The 15,417-nt window shown below is 34.7% G+C and overlaps 1 protein-coding gene across 2 annotated transcripts in view; it reads right to left on the bottom strand.

Moving 5' to 3' along the window:
* Positions 1 to 848: 848 nt before the first annotated feature.
* Positions 849 to 15,417, bottom strand: part of LOC149785333 (uncharacterized) — a 38,305-nt gene continuing 23,736 nt past the window's right edge. Inside the window, exons 5-7 of one of the 2 annotated variants that reach the window (XM_089979226.1) lie at positions 10,307 to 11,359; positions 8,096 to 8,319; positions 849 to 6,641 (exon numbers count right to left, since the gene is read on the bottom strand). In XM_089979226.1, coding sequence (XP_089835352.1) covers positions 5,996 to 6,641; positions 8,096 to 8,319; positions 10,307 to 11,359 — 1,923 coding nt within the window. In that variant the 3' untranslated portion in view covers positions 849 to 5,995. The remainder of the gene's footprint in view (positions 6,642 to 8,095; positions 8,320 to 10,306; positions 11,360 to 15,417) is intronic. The other variant, XM_089979227.1, reaches the window with a different exon arrangement.

Below are 15,417 nucleotides of genomic sequence, written 5' to 3'. Positions count from 1 at the left end.
AGTCGTACTGGTACAATTCGGAATGCATGAATTTGAAGAAAAGGAAATACACTCACTTAAACCAGTTCAAACAGGTATAAGGTCATTTTGTCAAACGTTTCTGGAACTCATAAACAAATGTAGAGAAGTCGGAAGAAATAAATAGAAATATTGGTTCAAATAGGGCTGTAGAAAATTAAATAATTCGTGTGATGGGGCACAACAAAAATCGGGGATCTAGTAAATTCGTTATCTAAGAATATCTCAATTGGAAATACCCTAAAATATAAAATGAGCAATTGTTCGAGTATTTTAAATGATCACTAAAACATGCAAATTACTTACACAGCATTACCCTACTCTCAATTGTTAACAATTTTCCAGTCATATCGCTACGTTGTCTGCAGTGTGGCAGTTTATAGTGATGTATACAACTCTAAATGCCACAGAACTAAATAATTTATTATGTTACTGTAACGTAAAAATAAAAACCGACCAAACATTTATGATACATATATGATGGTAAAGTTGCAGATAACAGCAAAGTTCTCGCGATCTTTTGTTTCTCCATGCACTGCATTGTGGGTGGAGAGGATTCAGTTTAAGTCCCAATCACCAGCTCCCGAGCGCCCTGACCGACCTACCACGGATTCTTGCGAAGAATAGATCTGTACACCATGCTTTCTCCGAAATCGCACCCAGCGATCACAGTGGAGTCGACATGGTGTCAATCAAGTTGGTGCGACTTACTGTTTATGACCCTGCAAGCATGCACCGAGTAGTTTCAGAGAGAGAGAGGAGAGAGAGAGAGAGATAGTACAGTGGGGCACTGAACTGTACGGCATTGCCCTTATAAATAAACGAATACGTTTGTTTTTCTAATTTTATTTTTCTAAATTATACTTTAGATAACATCCATGTAATGCAGTGATGTGCAAACTTTATTATTCAGGGGTCAAGCTGGGGAGACGTGACTTTTCTGACAGAATAGGGTAAGGTGAGCGCTTAACATCATTACTACCACTCAGTATATATATATAGTCTTTGAATACTAAATACCCATGTGTTTTTTATGATTAATACTTATTAACATACTTCCTAAAAACAGATTTTTTCCCCACTATTAATAACAAAAAATACATGTAATAATGCTTTTTACAAGTGCTTTAATTTTGTAAAAATCTCTAAAATTTAATTTTAACAAAATTCAATTTTAACTAACAATGAGTAAATATTGTTTTCGCGGTGTTTTTCATATTCACCAATTGACTGAAAACCATTTGTATATTTGTACCAAAAAAAAATAAGCAAAATTAACTAATTTGACTTGACTATCTGATTCACTAAATATAAAATTGACAGTTCAAGTGAGTAAAACCCTGAATAGAGTGTAATTTTTATTTCTAGTTATTGAAAAAGTATTTGACTTCAGAAACATGTAAAGTGAACACAAAAAAAACCTGATCTATCCATGCTGAAAAAACCCAGTGTACACATTTCAAAATCATCTGACCCCTCCCTATATGTGGTCTTAATAACATTATCAAAACTGAGATTCTTTTCTTTTATGAAAAATGCTATGCATGCCTTCAGCCATTTTATGACATTTGTGAAGGGAAACAAATGATTCAGAATAAAATCCACAATCCCACCCCTCCTTAACATACAAAGATCTTACTTCAAACTTGAAAATGCAACAATGCCATATGTATTCGCTTAAAAGTCCAACCGCAAACTGCACAGACCCAGATCTGTCGGCACATTATGCGTCGGCAGAAATGGGTCTGTGCAGTTTGATGAGTGTAAACAGAAGAACAAAGAACATAGACCCTGGTCTGCAGGCCCATTATCCTATGGCAGATCAGGATCTTTGTTGTTTGCAGTTTGATTCGACTTATAATCAAGTACATATTGTATGTACCAAATGTATATTGCACAGTTGGTGCTTTTTATCTACATAAAGAATATATGATGCCTATCATTTATCCAAGCATAAAGAAGATGTGGGATAATAATAATTACTTATCAATAAGTCATAACTTTATCCCAATAGCCTATCAACCCTGGGGGATGGGTGGTTCAGAATGATGCAACAGAGGCTATGACAATGTACTGTGGCTACAAAAGATTCGCAAGGAAGCCAACACTTTTTACCCTGTGGGTAATCCTGAAAATAATGAAGCAATTAGTAGGACATTATTACTTATTTGCTGCTGGCATGGTTCAGAGGACATTTGCACACACAAAAAACTTGAACACTGTTAACCTGTAAACAACAAAATATTTAGTGCAAAATAATAGGTCACTGTTTCTCCTAGGATGGTTCAGAATGATGAAAGGAACACCCTGACAAAGTTTCCTAAATGTATCATGCTGAAGATGGAGATAATTTGAAGAAAACAAATGCACAATGGGGTTAACATAATGCAGATACCTACACTACAGTATGAATAATCCTATATTTCATAAGTTAAGCGCCATAATATGAGACGTCTCATTACATCATATTATTATTATTATTGCTATGATTTAATAATGTTTCTTGTGACGTTAAGATGGGTTCTGAAATGTAATGAATCAATTGGTGACAGAGTGAATGAATGGATAAAGACTTGAAAAATATGGCAGTCACATGTAAAAACTGGAAATAAATATGCTTGCCTTCTATCAAACGTCCACATAAAGACTATAAAAAAAAGACCAACTATTGCACCAGATCTACATATTAGATACAGAGCCTACAACATATACATGCTGATATGCTTTCTACTTGAAAACATACAAAATTTATATTACAAATTTTGTACACCATGCAATTATTTTTGCACAATCTACCCATTTTACCCATAATAAGCAGTTAACCGATGTGACTGATGAACTTCACGCATAATGTGAGGCTGTTGATAAAACCGTGAGAATCAGGTTATCTATGTGTGGGGCCATGAATTCTATCACAATATTAACATGTTGCTTTACAAAAAATAGTGGCAGCAAATCACTAGATATTTTATTTGGAGATGACCCTATGTGTCATCAGCAATTATTATCTATGTATGCATAACCTGAAATATGCCCATCACGGTTTAATTGACAAAGTCCTGTAATGTGCATAAGACAGATTGGAAAATTTGTTACTCTGTAAGGACTGTATCAAAGACAGATTAGCCAATGTACTCAGCAGAGAGAGAGAGTGTGTGTGTGATTTGGATTTTTAACATAGCTTTAAAAAAAATTAAGTAATATCGCTATGATGTCTGCAGTATGGCAGTTTATAGCGATGACTAGCACTGGGGCATCATGCCACTTACAAGTAGCATGATGTCACACCCAGTCACATTATCCTGACACCAGGCCGACCAGTCCTAACACTAACCTCTTAATGCGGAGCGCCAAGCGAAGCACCTGTAAGTAGCTTTTTTGCAAGTCTTTGGTATGCCTCGGCCAGGGATCGAACCCATGACCTCCCACATCCGCGGCAGTTGCTCTACCCACTAGGCCACCGGAGTGGTCTCAGCAGAGAGTAAAATATGTGAAGGATGCTTTGGCATTGCCATTTCACCATCAAGTAGCCATTAAATAAAATTAGGTGAAATTCTGAACATGAAATTTTCTCCAAATTGACTCCTAAATATATTTCCACAGGCCTCTTCAAAATGATACTCATGTTTTTTTTTTCAAATTCCAGATAAAGTTACCTGATGATCTTCCGTGATTTATGCTGTCAGTATAATAAAACCTTATTTTATATCATCAATTATGCTTGTGTTAACTAAAGAATATTTAGACCTGGGATTCCATTAACAGAATTAATTGTGTCTCATTATGCCCAACATCTTCTCCAAAATGTACAGAATTCCACTACTGGACGGCCTAGGAACTTCACTTTTATCTGTACATATACACTACTGGATCACTTTTATCTGTACATATATACTACTGGATCACTATTATCTGTACATATATACTACTGGATCACTTTTATCTGTACATATATACTACTGGATAGCCCTGATACTTCACTTTTATCTCTACATATACACCCTTGTAATAAACCCGTTATCCCATATATTTTGAAATGCATCTGATCTCTGCCACAAAAGCAAGTTATATTATGCCAATTAATAAAATCCAATGCCAATTTCACATGTCACTGGTGCCCAGTTACCAATACCATACTAACCTTGTGTGATCACTGACAAGGGTATCATGGAGTTTCAGGTGTTATTCATTTCAGAATATCTCAGCAAACTGTATGCCAAAACTGGATTTAGTTCCAACCAGCCACTCCACTAACACTCAATGAAATTACTGCCAGCATCTTGCTAGAGAACATGTATGCCAGGTTTCAGAACTTAAACACCAGGTGCTGCTAACCCCAAGGCATATATCTATATTACACAATCTTCTTCAATGAGTACATCAGTCAATTTTATCTTTGCCAACAATGGCAATGCTCAGTCTGGCTAAAGAACATACAAGACAACCTCATCAACTTTACAAAGGAGTAGATCTGAAATGCACAAGGCTGTGATGATAAATAAAATGCACCAACTTATGATGAAAAAGTGTGAACTGACTCATTACACCTTGAAAAGTTGTCTTGGAAACCAGCATATATATTGACATTGATTGCTGTGATTAATTAGGCTCTTTAATATGTATCCTGTTAATAGTCATTAGTTATCAGATTTATTAATGGTACAACTCTTGCTATCATCAAAAAAGTACATAATTTACCAACTAAGGTCATCTCCAATTATATTCAATACACATATATACATTTACTCACATTCATGTAGAGTTCAAAAGCAAAAAACACTGATTTGTCATCTCATAATGTGCCAGCAGATCAGGATCAATGTTGTTTGCTTCACTCCTATCAATCTAAATAGACCCAGATCTGCCAGCATATTATACTTCAGCAGATCTGGGTCCATACAGCTGACCTTTAGACTCAACTTATAAGTGAGCATAAATGGGATGTAAATCAATAAAGTACTGTCTTAAATCTGAAACGTAGATGTTTTACTCTGTCCAAAAACTAATATACACATTTTATACTATCCTAAAACTAACATTTGTTTTAAACTATCCTATCTAACGAAGCTGTAATCACAGGAAATGAATTCAATTCATACATGCATATACAATTAACATTTTGTTTGGCATTCTGTTGAAGGTTTTGCACCTTTTCCAAAAGGTTTATGCCTTTATTCATCAGAAATATATTTTTATTTTTACTTTATATCCTATTACTTTTTTTTACCCAAAAAATGACTAAAAATTTCATTAAATTTATATCAGTTTTCTCACAAGAGTAATGATGGGATTTCCAAGTTTCAGTTATGGGCCTTCTTAATTTCCTATCATCGAAGCCCACAAGTTACAAAAATAATAAATTAATGAAGCCCTGATTTAAATAGTTATAAGAGTGAGAAAATAAAGTTCAACTTTATCCAGTATAATAAAAGCAGCAGATATCCGACTCCAGAAGTCAATTTTTTATCACAACTAATCTCGTGTCTGTGACTGAACAGCATCAAATTTCTTTCCTAAGAAATTTTTTCTCAATATTTTGGATTAAAGGAAAACTAACTCTAATATTTACATGTGCTTTGTATAAATACAATATGTAAATAGAATAATACAAAAAAAATGCATTCAAATCCACTGAGAAGTATAGAGACATAGCCAATTAATAATACAACTAGATGATTCAAGTCGCTTTCAACCAACTGCCATCTTCTGACATAACCATAATTAACTAAACGAATTTCGACATTAGCAATTACTGCTTTCATTGGTGAAGAGTTTTCAAATATGGCAACATCCTGTGTATCTCAAAAGCTGCCATCTGCTGAAAACAAATTTTAGTAATTTTTCGATTTACAAGTGATAAAAAGCTCAACTTCAGAAATGCTGAATTTTCTACATATTTTATATTTAATAAGACCAGTTTGTAAGAGACAGTTTGTTTTGTTTTATGTGTGTAGAGTCTTGAGGTAGGATTCAATGTTCAGTGGTCACAGGATTCACTACCATCTTCAACGCTTTTCTTTCCATCCCTTTTTCTCCGAGACCCACCTCTCTTTGGACCTATTTCTTTAAAATAACTGTCTAATGAGGCAAGGTTGACCTTGTGTGTAAGGGTAATGTGAGTCTTCAAATTTTCAATCTTGTAGGTTTTGGCATTACAGAATGGACACAGGTAAGGCCGAACTTGACTGTGAATGTTTGTAATGTGTTTTTTAAGGACATATTTTGACGTAAAATATTTTCCACATTCCTGACATAAAGCCTCGGGGTCCCTCTGCCGTTTTAAACTATGGCTATTGTCCCCTTCAACTCCAATGTGAACTACCTCCATTGGGGTATCTTGAATTGAGTCAATGGTTTCCACGTCAAAATTTAACTCGTGAACATTTACTTCTTTATGACGCAAAATCACGTGTCTCTTCAAATTGTCTTTGGTACCAGATCTATGGTCACAGACTTGGCATATATATGGCTTATAACCATTGTGAGTACGCATGTGGATCTTGACATGAACTTTCTCTTTGAATAGCTTGTGGCACTCAATACACTTGTATCGAATTTTGGAAGCATTTCTCTTGGCACGATGCTGTCTACTATACATTCTCCTTTGCTCCAGGCGTCTCAATCTACAATAAAAAAAAGAAAGTCTTTAATCTAATTCTTACTCTTTGTCAGTGGTGAAATGAGGGATGGAATTTCAGTTTGTAATCAATGCCCTGGAAAGCCTAATATTGAAAATTCACTTTGTGATGGTGGGCTTGGGTAGAAATGTATGACCTTTCTTCAGTAAGATGACACAAATCTCATGAATTCAACCCTACCTCAGAGCAAGTATGTGCTCTTTTTATAAACACTTATTATGTGAAAAAATACAATATTAAATATGATGTTTAACTTACATGTACATGTATCTTTACAATATTAAATATGATGTTTAACTTACATGTATCTTTTAACAAGAGACCCTTGAAGAGACTGTTGCCTAATGAATTTCCAGCAATTAAGATAAAAACCATTTCTTCCTTTTAACTCATGAGTGTTGAAACCATCTTTGATATTTTTCAATGGTAACAAGATTTTCAAATTAATTTCTTTCAGGTAGAGTTGTGATAAGACTTTAAAGATGGTTGTCATGGTGGCCATATTGGATGTTAGATTAGCACCATTTTTATTTAGGAATTGCTAGACATCATGAGAACTCTTTATGTGAAAACCCCTGACATGACCATGCATGAAGGAAATGTAGCAATTAAAAGATTTTCAAGATAGATAAAAAAAACAACATTTCAAGATGGCTGCCATGGTGGCCATATTGGACATCAGATCAGCACCATTTTTATCTAGGGCCAAGTATACATCAGACTTCTTTTGATGAAACTCCCTGTTGATAGCAATAACAAATAGCCAAATACATGTAGATTTCAAAATATATTCTTTCTCTGATTTGTAGAGAAAAGAACCTTTTATATTCATTTAATTTTAAGCAAATCAGTGCATTTTCCATGAGAACTAATTTCGACAAATCTCTGGATGGAATTATCAATTTCATTCTTTCACAATGAACTTTTCTGAATAAATGGTGATAACAATATGACCTCAGAATTTCATTTACCTTGTTCTCAATCACTTGGTAAGTAGTAGCATGTCTACCTGTTACAGAGAAGAACCATTTACAAATCCCACCCTGAACTTTTCAATTTTTTTCCAAAATATGTGCCTTTGTACAATGAATTAGGAACAGAAATTCTGTTACTAATCTGATTTTATGTGGAAATGAACACAAAACACAGATTTTCCCACTAGGTTGGCAAACCTCAATTACTTAATTGGGAAAATTCTGTTATGCTCTACCCTTAACTGCTCTTCATTTTTCTTCAAATCCCTTCAGCATTAAAATTTGACAAGACTCCTGTCTAAAGTTGTAACTTGATAATCCTGATATTCTTACATGTAATATCAAGAAAATTGATAAATGTATAGAAGAATTAGGCTGTTTCAGAGAAACAGTGGTAAATGACCTTGCAACTACTTTCAATTGGAAACCTGAAACTGCAGACACAGTTTTATTTATATGGCTTACTTTGGATCACCTTGGAAAAAATACTTGGCCTTCTGTGTCTTTGCCACGTCCTGTTGTCTCAAGGACAGAAGATCAAACTTCTGACCAGCAGCTGTTATCAGGGTGACAGGATGAGGCTCAGAGTGGGAAAGTTGCTGATGAGGCTTGTTAGGTGCAAAAATTGTAGGATGTGGATTGAACATATCTGACACTTGAATATCTGTGCTTTCTTGACTGTTGATCGGCTGTAATGAGACAACATTTAAAACAATGATCACTGGAATGCTGTACTTTGGGAAACATCACAACAAAGCCTGTACAATCTATACTGCCCAAGAAAGAGAGAACTGGGTCATTAAAATATATTCAGATCAAATGGAGCTCAATACACAATGAATGATTCAGTTGATACTTAATCTGCACATCGGAGTTGGGGGATGAAAAATACATGCGGTTTGGATATGTTAATAAAATAAGGAAAGAGGTCTGGGTCAAAAGATATCTTTGTCGCCTGACAACTAATTCACAGACTGTATATTTAGAAACTAATGACTAATTTGCAATGAAATAACGGCATGTTCTAGCAGTAAGCAAAAATATAACTTGAACTGAGCAATTTGTCTGTGGTTTAATTGATTCACTTGCTCTATACAACTTTCTTCATAAAAATGAAACAAAAATGCAATTTATAACAATGCAACTGCTATTAGATTACATTTTTCACATTTACTTCTATATTTTAATAATATCTGAATGCATAATTATAGCTTGTACAGCATTGGAGAGTTTATCTTCAAGGAAAAGGAATAATTTGTCTTACAAAAACTGAACCGCCTTTGTATGTCGTTCTTTGTCATTTTACCCACTTAATCCCATTACATTTATTTATTACTTTGGACAATAAATAAAAAAACATCATTTCATCATTTTTGAAAAATTATAGTCAGCTTTAAAGTTTTGTTATCTCTCAGGTAAATTCATGGAGTTTTCAAGGCAACTCCTCACATTCAAGGATTTTTCAAGGTTGCACAAACAGTAATGATAATGAAAATATTTAATTTGCTGTTACAGGACATTTTGCAACGAGAACACTGATGATCTACATGTAGCTGTTGCATAGAAGCACATAAGGACAGTAATTCTGTATTGATTCCTTATATTAGTATTATTTGCTTAAGGGCTATTCCAGTTGCTTTTTTTATATATGGAGTAGTCTCCCTTAGATGTAATTTCTAAGTTTGTATTTTTTATATGAACTCTTTGAGTAATCTGAATACCAAGACAAAGTCTGGTTTAGTGCATTTAGGTACAGCAGCACAAGTAGGCTCTTGAGTGCCAAAGCAACTGGAGTAAAGTGCCTTGCACAAGGACACACCACAGGAACTAACCCAAGCTGGTCCAACAGTAGGATTCAAACCCACTCTCTTTTGGTTGTGTATTTGGAATGCTAATCACTTAGCCACTTCAACTCCCACCATGGCATATGTTTTGTGAAAAATGCCTACCGTAAGTAACATTTATGTTTAAATGAAACAGCCTTCCATTGGTACCCTGCATATTTCAACAGAACAACCTTCCTTTGGTACCCTCTAAGTTTAAATGGAACAGTCCTAAGACAAGATTAATCATGAGCACCAATAATTACATACTACCAATTCTATGTCACCTTTCTTTTTAGTTACATCTTTTTAATATTTTTGTTAATTTTTCATTCTTGTTTTGGCCAATCTTTTTATGTCAGAATCCGATTCACTTTAAAAAGAAGGATATAATTTCAAAGATAAATATCCATCTTTTATATTGCATTTGTTTAAAATATTGTTATCCTTGACTGCACAAGAGCTTAGGGATAAATGAAAACTGCATCACAGAAAACAAGTATTTATGTTTCCAATACATCTCTTTATATCAGTTCTGTTCCAGTAAAACTTACCCGAGTCTCCGGAAAGGCACTCTCAATGTGGACTAGTCAGTCATAGATGCAATTCAGAATTCTGTCTTATTTTTTTTATGAACACTTTGAGTAACTGGAGTGCCTAGGCATATATTTCTAAAGAAAATCACTTTCACTGGGTACCATGCATGTTTAAATGAAACATCCCTCATCATCTCTTAATTCAGCATTAAAATTACCCGCATGAACTTACTCACTATAAATAATGTCTTCTACCATATATTCATTTTCCACAGAAGCCAAGTACAAAACAGTTGAACAGTGAACAGGTATCCTACCTCAGATTTTATGCTGGTTGTTTGATTATCGGAACCTGAACCATTATCTAAATCCTGTCTTCTGCTATGTTCCGTCATCTGTGCATGAACCTGTCCTCCATCTTTTTCATGTAATGACTGGTTCACACCTCTATAAACAGCTTCCCTTGCAGAGTGGCCATTATCAAAAGTAGAAATAGTCTTCAAATCAGTCTTGCTTGCTGAATACATGACTGGTTCTGCATTCTCGTATGAATCAGATATAGAATCCATAGGCTCTTCTTTCACTTTTCTAACAACAAAATCTTCAACATTTTCATTGTCTTGGCTTGGTTCACTATCCTGACAAATTTCTTTATTGTCGGAAATGTTTGGCTTTGTAGATGATTTGGCTACCTCTGATGGAATTTCACATCTTTGAGGACCATATTTAAAAGATGTGAACGGTCCCTTAATTGTAGCATCTCTTGATTTCACTAGGGGAGGCTCTGCTAAAAGGGACCTAAGGGCTGGCTTATCATGCTGTGAGGAAGAATGCATGGAGACACTTTGCTCTAAACTAGTGCTTAATGGCTCAATCTTAATTTCTCTGTGCTGCCCCTTGGTGCTACAATCCTCTTGTTGATCTAATTCACCCTGTTGCTTAAATTTGGTAAAATTTTCACGCCTAAGGGTTGATACCGAGCTCTGCCCAGCAGCTGCTGATTCAACCCTTAGTGAATTTCCTTTTAGGATATCAGAAGATACTTTGAGTTTATTCTGCTGAGAAGAATTCTCTACTTCTCCACCCATAACCCGTCTCATTTTCTTCAAATTAGGATCTGTTTTCTTTGTCTTAACATTTGATATTTCTTCCTCAAAATCATCTGCATCTTCATCAGAAGGATTGTATATATCATCAACAGTTTCATCTGTTGAATGATTATCACTATCCTCCTCTTCCTCCTCCTCACCCTCCTCCTCCATAAATAATGGAGCATTGAGGTTATCGCAGAAATCCTCAGAAAATTGTTTCCTTTTTGGAACACGACTAGACCTTCTCTGCTTTGAGCCACTCTGGGAAACCTTTTGACCCTGAAATGGAAATTGTACAGTTCATTACACATACAGGGAAAATATTTTTAATGTTCTAAGACATTTTTTTCCCAAGAAAGCTGGTTGCATGGATCATTCCATCTCACTCACAAGCAGCACCTGTCTCCCTGTATTAAATATCTTGAATGGTTTGAGAGCTAGACTATAGAAACAACGTTAACATGCAGTGAGAACAAGACAGCATGATTTGTTGAAAACCTTATACATGTAATTAGAATGTACATATTTATAAAGTACTGTATATACTCACTTAAAAGATGAATCAAACTGCAAACTGCACTGGCCCAGATATGCCATTGCATAATGTGATGGCAGATCTGTTTCTGTTCAGCTTGTTAGGAGTAATCAGTAGAACAAACAACACAGATCCTGATCCACAGGTGCATTACACTACAGCAGATCAGGATCTTTGTTGCTTGCAGTTTGACTCAACTTATATGTGAGTATATATGGCATGCAGGGAAGAGACAGACATCAGTTTTGCTCCAGAAAGAAAAGTGGTGGTTAGATGATCAAAATAGAAATGCACAAAAACATCAAACATATAGATACTGAAGAAATGTGAAAAGCAAAAGGCAAAATGTAAAACTGACAGTTAATAAATACTGATGAACTTTTTTTTGCATAAATAAAATATAAATATTCTTTGAAATCCTTACAATGCCAAATGAGGTAATATTTCAAAGGTAAGTCCTATTAAGATAACAATAAACCTCTGAAATAAAATGACCAAGCAATTAATGATAATTGATGTCATGTACCAGGTAACTCACAATGGATGAGGTAATCCTTGCAGTTCTCTTTGCTTTTGGTTTGTTATGCAAAATGACAATCAGAGCAGAAGTTAATCTCGTATTCACTGCACACTGTAAAACAACTAAATGATAATCCAAAAGAATATCAATATTTTTTTCATCACTGAATTAACAATGCAATCAAAGAAATTTGAAAGCTGGAACCAAAATTCCTGATACTTAAAAGAACTAAAAACAAACTTTTGCTGTTATACATGAAAGTGTGTATACATATGATATGGATTGAACAACAACAGTAACAGACCAATCCAGTAGCTTAAGTGGTTAGAGTGTCTGCCTCAGATGCAAGAGGTCATGGGTTCAAACCCCAGTCAAGTCATACCAGAGACTTTTAATAATGGTACTAGCAGCTGCCTCACTTAGTGCTCAGCATTAAGAGGTTAGTGGTAGGACTGGTCAGCCTGGTGTCAGGATAATGTTACTGGGTGGGACATCATGCAACATGTCTGTGGCATGACGCCCCTATGCTAGAGATCACTATAAACTGCAATACTGCAGGCATTGTAGCGATATGACTGAAAAATTGTTAAAGCTACGTTAAAAATCCAAATCACAGACACACACTGAATTAAGAATACAATCAAAGAAATTTGACAGCTGGACACCAAAACCCAGCTACTTTAAATGAACTCAAAATGACTTTTGCTGTATGTATATGAGAAGGAGATGGATGAAACAATGACAAGGTGGTGTGCATTCAGAGCTGCATTTTTTTAAGCTGTTAGTGTTATGGTGGCAATGGAGGGAGACAGAGGTTACATGTTCAATGTAATCTTTGTTCAATTACTCTTAGGGTACAAGTGTGGTGACAGGCTTAATTCCATTTGTCAATGAACACCACTGAATAAACAATAAATTCCATGTTTTAATTTGCCATTATCAAAACATGCCAAAAAACAACATGGATAAGGAGATATTACATGGTAATTAAATATGCCTAGAAATTTGTTGAAACCAAACACTTACTGCACAATTAATTTCAATCAAGGTCAGACTGGGGTACAAGAGCCATACAGACTGACAGATGAGATTATATTTAGTGAGGCTATCAGAAGGGAAACAAGGAGGAAGAAAAAAAAGAAAAAAAAGCACCAAAGCTGTTGGTTGAAAAATGTAATGTTTGCCATTCATAATAAATATGAACGATAAATGCATTTAACAACCAATGCCTATATAAATTATAAAAGATGAACAATGAATACACATGTATATAAAAATATTTATTATAAATGCTAAATATGACTGTAAATGTTTCCACATGATAGCTGCCATCTTTGTTTTGATCAATGGAGTCAGATTTGATATTTACCCGTGTCTTCAGATAAGTGACCTGTAATAAGCATGATGAACAGAAAATGAAAAATAGATCAGTTTAAGATATAACATTCATCAGCACTTCCTCTCTTTTCTGTCCGAATATTGGTTTTATTACATGACTTGCACTAAATCTCCAACATACATGAATGATACAAGTAAGTCAATTAATTAGTAAGAAGTTACAGTTAAAAAGAAAATATCACAACACAATAAACAGCCATCACATCTTCATTATGTACAAATCAAACTATTATAACAAAATTAGAACATTAAACAGAGAAGTAAAAATTCACAATTTTTTTACTGGAAAAGGGAAACCTGCTAAAGTTGTCTTCAAATTTGAAACCCCTTAAATGTATATACATGTACATGTATTATAGATTCCCCTAAAACTGTTGGGACAAGAATGGGTACCTACATTAGAATAATTACAGTAAATGATGCTCTAGTTTTGCCTCGGAAGTAAATGTCACATTTTGATCACTACTCTAATATGTGTACTAAGATTCATTAAGATATCTTCAATGGTTTTAAGTTGGATTCATGATCTGAATGATGGATGGATGGATGGATGAAGTGAATGAAAGTGTTAAAAATACTGAAAATGAAGAATTGAAAAAGGTAGAAGACACATGTACACTACTAGTTTACTATCTATACCAAGGTTAATAGAGATATCTTAAATAGTTTGCCCTGGAATTTAAAGTGTGGATAAGAAGTTACAAAACAATAGTGTGGATAATTGACAAACCAGGGATGGGGTCGACTACAGGTGCTCGATTACAATTATGATTACTATTACAGGTTGATGATTACAATTATGATTAGGATTATCCATGCTTTGTATTTGCTTATTACCTCTTTTTGTTCTAGCAAAAATTATACATCATATAACCGAAAAACAAACAATATTAAACTCTATGTAAATGTTTATAAACAATTATTTACATACAAACTGTTATTATTCTTACAATTATTAAGAACATAATTACTGATTTTCTGGTTTGTAATCATTTGTAATCATGATTACACTATGCAATTACACTGACAATGAAGGACCATTATAATTACAGTTATGATAGAGCTTCTGAAATCAATGATTATGATCACGATTACAGATCACACTGTAACTGATTACCTATGTGTACAATCGATTACAAGTATCAACATTATCGGCCCCGTGCATGTGAAAACAGATAAAAACATAAAAAATATTAAAACTGAGGAATAGTGAATTGTGAAAAGACATATCTGGACCACTAGTCTAATATTTCTAAAACGCTGAATACAGGTACAGTCTGAAAGATATGTTCTGGAAACAATAATGTTGTGTTGGGGTTTAATGCCATTTCTCAGTGCAAGATAGGCTATATCCGGCAGCCAGTATAACTGATGGGGGAAGAACATATGTGTGTGTGTGTGTGTGTGTTATTTAGATTTTAAACATTGCTTTAACAATTTTTCAGTCATGATGTTGGCAGTGTGGCAGTTTATAGTGATGTCTAGCACTGGGACATCATGCTGCAGACACTTAGCATGATGTTCCACCCAGTCACATTATTCTGACACCAGGCTAACCAGTCCTAATACTAACCTCTTACTGCTGAGCACCAAGCAAGGCAGCTGCTAGTACCATTTTTATGTCTCTGGTATGACTCACCCGGGGTTTGAACCTGCGACCTCCTGCATCCAAGGTGGATGCTATAACCACTTAGGCCACCTGAGCAGTCGAAGAACATGGGAAAACCCTTATAAGAACCATGAACCCATAGGAAGCTATTAACAGCTTTCTCACATACCCACGTTAGCCAAACCTGAGACTCGAACATATGCAGATAGAGGTGTGGAAACAATAATATTGATGGACAGACACTGTGATAGCTACTGTATATACCCATGTGGATA

Source organism: Sinohyriopsis cumingii, chromosome 13 (assembly GCF_028554795.1).
Source record: "Sinohyriopsis cumingii isolate HCF-2022 chromosome 13, ASM2855479v2, whole genome shotgun sequence".
NCBI lineage: Eukaryota > Metazoa > Mollusca > Bivalvia > Unionida > Unionidae > Sinohyriopsis > Sinohyriopsis cumingii.
The sequence above is the reverse complement of the archived record's forward strand: the minus strand, read 5'-3'. Positions and strand labels throughout refer to the sequence as shown.